The 6726-nt window shown below is 30.4% G+C and overlaps 1 protein-coding gene across 1 annotated transcript; it reads right to left on the minus strand.

Moving 5' to 3' along the window:
* Nucleotides 1-209: 209 nt before the first annotated feature.
* LOC111639849 lies at nucleotides 210-6102 on the minus strand. The gene is made up of 6 exons (XM_023385799.1): nucleotides 6045-6102; nucleotides 1460-1521; nucleotides 1280-1383; nucleotides 1118-1208; nucleotides 880-1038; nucleotides 210-341 (listed from the first exon to the last, which is right to left on the minus strand). Exons 2-6 carry the CDS (start codon nucleotides 1511-1513, stop codon nucleotides 210-212), a joined length of 540 nt encoding a protein of 179 aa, XP_023241567.1. The 5' UTR covers nucleotides 1514-1521; nucleotides 6045-6102.
* Between the last annotated feature and the right edge of the window lie 624 nt (nucleotides 6103-6726).

Raw genomic sequence — 6726 nt, forward strand, 5'->3', positions numbered from 1 at the left:
TACTCACTTCAAATGAAAATGGCCTTATTATTGTTGTTAGTTTTGACAGTTGTTTAGGTCTAGAAACAACAAATAGAACCCTACTACTACTAATATAAGCTGTTAATTTTACTACTTGAAATCTGTCGTACGTCGCGTATAACATGATTCCACTAAGATCAGCTTCCTTATAAAAATAAATTAAATATTGTATATAGTTATAATTAATTTTACAAATTCAATTGAACTGTTATTACTCTTCTTACCTTTCTTTGTATTCTTCCAATTAAACCATTCCACGAGCCGTTGTCTAATTTAACTCCAAACACTTTTNGATTCATGCCAGTCATCTGTCTATATCCCTTCAAATGAAATGTTTGAATTGAAATAAAGTAACTACGGTTTGTACCTGAAATTTGTATATAGTTAATCGGGACCACGGTAGCTTCTATGCTTTGATATCTGTTTTCATATTTTATGTGTCTAACATCATTTTCAAAATAAAATTGCAAAAAATAAAATAAATATACGAATTATGATTATGAAAACATTTCAATAATCCATAGGATGTGTAAATACGATATACATAAAAGCTCAAATTCTAAATAAAAGCAGATTGGTCATTAATATTGCAAATGATCTTGAAATATTCGTATTATTGGAAAAAAGTATAAAATTAGATATTTGACAATACAAAAGCTTTTTTAAAATATTTTTGTTTATTCGGCCGGAACTACAATGCAGAGGCGGTTAAAAAGAATGACTCGTACAGATATTTCCGAAATAACTCGCCAACTGGAACATTCTCGTACAAAAGAATTTTCGTTTATTTCGTGCACGGAGTTTTTTAAATCAACGTAATTTTAGTAAAAATATAAAAAATAAAAAAACTTTACTCACTTCAAATGAAAATGGCCTTATTATTGTTGTTAGTTTTGACAGTTGTTTAGGTCTAGAAACAACAAATAGAACCCTACTACTACTAATATAAGCTGTTAATTTTACTACTTGAAATCTGTCGTACGTCGCGTATAACATGATTCCACTAAGATCAGCTTCCTTATAAAAATAAATTAAATATTGTATATAGTTATAATTAATTTTACAAATTCAATTGAACTGTTATTTCTCTTCTTACCTTTCTTTGTATTCTTCCAATTAAACCATTCCACGAGCCGTTGTCTAATTTAATTCCAAACACTTTTTCAACAGGTTCAATAATTTCATATCTGTGTAAAATATCTTATAAAATTGTATATTATCCTATATATTTATCGATAAATAAATTGAATTTACTTACTGAACATTTTTTAAATTTTGAATGACTAAACTTAGAAATTTAAAATCGATACCATCAAATACTACTGTGTTATTAATCTTCTTCATTTTTAAATAAGGAGGGAACTAAAAATATTATAACAACGGAAATAAGATATATTTTGTAACAATATTTCATAAGGTAAATAAAAAGAAAACTTACAGGTACTCCCGTGATTTTTATTTTCTTCAAGCTTCTACTAAGTGTATTTTTCATGATTTGTTCTATATAATATAATATTAATTAAATGTTTATCTTATTATATATATATGTATATGTATTCGTTAATTTAATAATTTATATCTATAAAATATTGAAAAAGGTAGCGAAATTTTCGAACAAAAAATTTTAAATTGTAGTGGTGCAATCTGTTATAATATTGTAGTTAAAGCAAACCCTGAAATTGTTATTTATTATAAAATTCTGAAAAGCATAATGTTGAAAACACGTAAGTTTTTCTTAAGGAAATACGTTTATAGTTGTTTGAGGCTGTGGTTCGAAGACTCTTCATAAGTCATATTGTATTTCCTATTTTGTGATCGAGCTTAATAAAAAAAAACAAACAGACGGACAAACAACAAACACTGGCAATTTATACGTTTACACTTTTTCACATTGCAGCCAAATTAATGACTTTTCGAAATTCGGCAAAAGCAACTTGACATGCACACAAGGAATCTATTCGTGTGATAAAATACTTTTGACAAAATATAGGTCCAATAACAATACATTGCAATAATGGTCTAATAGAGTATTACACTTCACCATTTTTCCTAAGCCATATCTCTTTACACACAACAATAAGTATGTTAATCATGTTATATGTATGTTCTCTACTGTACATCCCAATAATGTATACAATGGAATTCAGGTCATCGCACAATTTCTTACTTATAATCTCAAAAAACATTCTCAATAAAAGCAATTTATAAAGTGTTTATAATACATTAAAATTGTTTTAATTAAAGTTTTTGTAAACATAATATTGAATGAATCAACATTTGTAAAAAATGATTATAATTTCCAGCTTCGTTCAATATTAGAATCGATGTTTGTAACTACACTGTTATTTTCTGGCTGTTATATACAGAGATGTGCCAAAGTAGGTATAAAGGTGAGAATCTAAAGAATATAAATGTTTGGTGTTTATTGTTATTATTTTTAAAAATATTTTATTAGTTCGTATTCCTTATTTGTGATGTACCGTATATTTCGGCAGATAAGACGATAGTTTCATCATTAAAAAAAACCAAAAATTTACAGTCGTCTTATAGGATAGATTTAAAAAAGACTAGACTAAAATTTATATAAATTAAAACCATTATAAAATTAAACAAATCATTCACCAATGTATTTAAATAGCCCATATGACGTTTTTTGAATAGTCTAGGTTAGGGATTCCCAAAGTGGTCGATAGCGACTCCTTGGGTCGATAAGTTATCCAGGAATCAATTAATACACGAGGGTCGAAAGGGGTCGATTAATCCCAAAGTGGATCAACTAAACTGTCTAGGAAAAAAATAGAATATTCTAATAGAAAATCGAAATACGGATACGATCAACATTACTGACTACCCTAGTTATCACTTGAGTTTTGCCTTAGCCTTTAAGCATGTGTTACTCTGTTTTCACCCATCTGGAAACTGTACTAGCAAACATGTTATGAACGCTGGTAGTTCATTATACACAGACATACGTTGTACTGTTACACTCTATTAGAATTGTCACTTTAAGTATTTTATATCTAAACTAGTAGCCCGGGACGCCCCCTAGTGGGCGTTGTTTACAAATTTCCATGAAGCACGGTTCCTTTGACTTTATTGTTCCTATCAATATGCTGTACAGCTCTGTTAAAGTCCCAATGGTAAGATTAGGTGAAGAGGTGGCGACCCTCCAAACTGTAGCCCCCTGTGCGAACAAAAAGGCAAAAGAACCATACCCCTACTCGTGACCATTCGCGAGATATAAGCCCCTGAAATAATAAATTCCTATTAGAAATATACTGAATTATTTATATTGTTATATTGACCAAATAATACTTTATTGCCAAATGAATAATAATAATTTACATTGTTAATTTAAATAAGAATTAAAACTGTTAATTTGAATGTTTGACATATGACACACGATAGTGGCGCCTCTAGTATCTGTTATCAAACGGTTACGGGACGGACGGACGGACGGACGGACGGATACCCGTTGAATGGGTTATATATATATATATAGATGTAGATATTTTGTCTTCTACAGAGAAAATATCGTAATATATCGAGAATCATTAATACAGTGATACCTCGACTTACGCTACCCCGACTTACGCGAACCCGAGTTACGCGATTTTCAAATGCCGTCGATTCGTCTTTTGTTTGAGCACCAGGCAACTCTTGATTACTCATTCTCTCCACAGTATTGTTCAACTTACATGTTCGGACGTGTCGCGCGGAATCGACACATATCTACAATTGATTTTGTGTTATTTATTTCTGTGTTTGTTATATCTAGGGAGACTCGAGCGACTCTATGTAGTGATTTCTTGTAACAATGAACGAATCAAAAGACGAAATAAGTTTAACGAGAACATTTATTAGCTTACATACTTCCGACTTGGATTTTACACACATAGAGAAATTATACCCCGATTTACGCGAATTCGACTTACGCTGTTATCGCTCGGTCCCACCTATCGCGTAAGTTCGGGGTATTACTGTATAGTACAGAAGCGTTTGCAAGAAAAAAAAAACGTTACAATTTTTCAAGCTCGAACAATCATAACGACCTTTCAAGTAAAAATGGAGCTATTTAAATCTTTACTGACACGATCAGATTTTAAATATTTTTCAAACTTGCGTGTACTATGAGAAAATGAAAAGGTTTCCGACCGTGATTTGGAGATATATATTAAACATCATGATAAATTAAAAGAATACTTTTAAGCACGTTTCAAAGAATTGGAGAATATGCATGTTCCCGAATGGTTTGCTAATCCATTTGATGTAAAAATAGATAATGAAGGTAATGAACCTGGCTTAGAAGACAAACTGATTGAAATATGTGTAGATCTCGAAGCTAAAGTGTTGTTTAAAAATAAAAACCTCGATGAATTTTGGAGCAATAGCAATATTGCCACTAAATATCCCAAACTCAGAGCAGAAGCCGAACCTTTCTTACTTTTGTTCCCAACTTTATACATGGTTGAAGCTGGTTTTAGCCACTCGAACGCAATTTTGACAAAACAGAGGAACAGATTGAACTTGGAGAACCGTGGTGATTTGCGACTAAAACTTACCAATTTTCAACCGAATTTCAATAATCTTATTGCTTCTCTTCAGACACATCGATCCTACTAATATCAATTATTTTAATAAAAAGTTATGTTAATATATTTTTAAGGCATTCAGTAGTAGTCGCAAAATGACAGTAAGAGGTTTTTTTCATCTAATATAACTTATGTTATGTTTTAAAAGATAATTGTGTATTGTGACATGTACGGTTTAATAACTATAGGCAAATTTCCATCCATCCATAATTTTACTATTGTTTTTTAACATTATAAATCAGTAGAAAATATCTTCTTTTTCTGTTAATGTTATAGGGTGGATTTTATAATATATGGGAACTATAAATTCTTTTGTTGGGTTGTTATGCAAGTCTCCTTTGTCGCTTAACATCAGAAATGCAAAAATGATTTAATGTTTTTGTTAAATACGTAATCTGGGGTCGATAAAAAGGCAAATATTCTATAAAGTGATCGACAGGATAAAAAGTTTCGGGACCCTTAGTCTAGCTAATTACTCGAATGCCTGAGTCAGTGGGGATGCTTGCAATACTTCCAAGGCAGTATCATCAGATGCAAGAAAATCAAATTTATTTATTCGAAAAATTAAAAATAGGATATAGTTCCCTATATGCTATACCGTATTATTATCTAGATGTTGATCACTGATCTAAATTAAATTCATAGGCCGTTTATAGTTTGGGGTCATCTTATAGTACAGATAAATGCTAAAAGTATAAAAATTTGACGAAAATGTTTACCTCGTCGTATCTGAAGATCATCTTATCTGAAGATCGTCTTATCTGCGGAAATATACGGTAATTTGTACATAAAAATACATGCTTTTTCTTCCAATTTTTTCCTGTATGCCTTTTTCCATTATAACAACTATATACCTACTTCTGCAACCCCCTCTATATCAGAGATAAATCAGAGAGATAGTATGACGTTTGATTAAAGTTCTAAAATTCCCCTTTGAGATTTTTACATGTTTCGGACTTTGATGTCCTTCAAATGTCAAAGAATGCAAAAATAAATAAAAAAACCATTCGGGAGTTTTCCTGTATAGATGGATGCTAGTGTGTGCATGATTTTGTTTATCCTGTTTGAAGCTTAACAACTTCTATGCCTTTTATCGAAATAATCTGAAATATTGCACATAGGAGTTTTTATTTGTGAAAATTTATAATATTAAATATTAATGATTTAATGTCACGAATTTAAGATATAAAACAGGTCGTGTGTATCTCGACCTGTTTACAAAACAACAAAAGATCACTATTATACCATACTTTCCTATTATAAATCTATTTTATATAAGTTTTACAACATAACAGGAATTAGAATATGCAGTTAAAATAAAACAAAATAGTAAATTCTCCCCTATAAATATAGAAATGAATAAATAATACAGTCAAAATTGTTTGTTATTAGCTTTGATCTTCTATTTCTATTGTAAAACATATAACTTACCAGCGAAAGATTCGTGAGTAAACAAATGGTTCGCAAGAAAAAACAGCACAAACGTCAATTTCATAGTCATATCTCGGCTCCGTCTTCAGTGTATAAATCAACAAATTTAATAAAATATTAAAACATATTAACATCAATTAATCTAATATTAATCTATCAATTAATCAATTAATAGTGTATAATACGAAAATAATTAATATAATTCTGTAATGTATAGGATAAATCTATATATACAATCGAGATGAGTTGATAAAATAATAATAATACGCGCAGAGCCCAAACGGTTAGGAGTTGAAAGTTGAAATTTGGTATACAGTTAGGGTATGTCAAAAAATGCACACAAACAAGGGATTTTTCGAAATTATTTTCTACGGGGGAGAGAGACAGGATTAAGACTTAACACTTCCATCAACAATGGAAGTGTTAAGTAACAATGAAAGTGTCAACAATAAACGTGTCAGCAATGGAAGTGTTACGTAACAATGGAATTGTTAAGAGAAAGCGACGTGCAAGATGCAGATGCAGTTTTTTTTTTCGTTTTTGCGAGAAATCGAACATATTTTTATACCCATCTAAAATTCTTTAATTAGTCGGGAAACAGGAAGACCCAATTCTTGCATTCTGTGAAAACGGGTAAGCTTGACTATAACCTAATAATCTTAATCTTCGCTATCGTTACATT

This window comes from Centruroides sculpturatus, unplaced genomic scaffold (genome assembly GCF_000671375.1).
Source record: "Centruroides sculpturatus isolate CEXI.00-Female unplaced genomic scaffold, Cexi_2.0 scaffold1310, whole genome shotgun sequence".
Taxonomy (NCBI): domain Eukaryota; kingdom Metazoa; phylum Arthropoda; class Arachnida; order Scorpiones; family Buthidae; genus Centruroides; species Centruroides sculpturatus.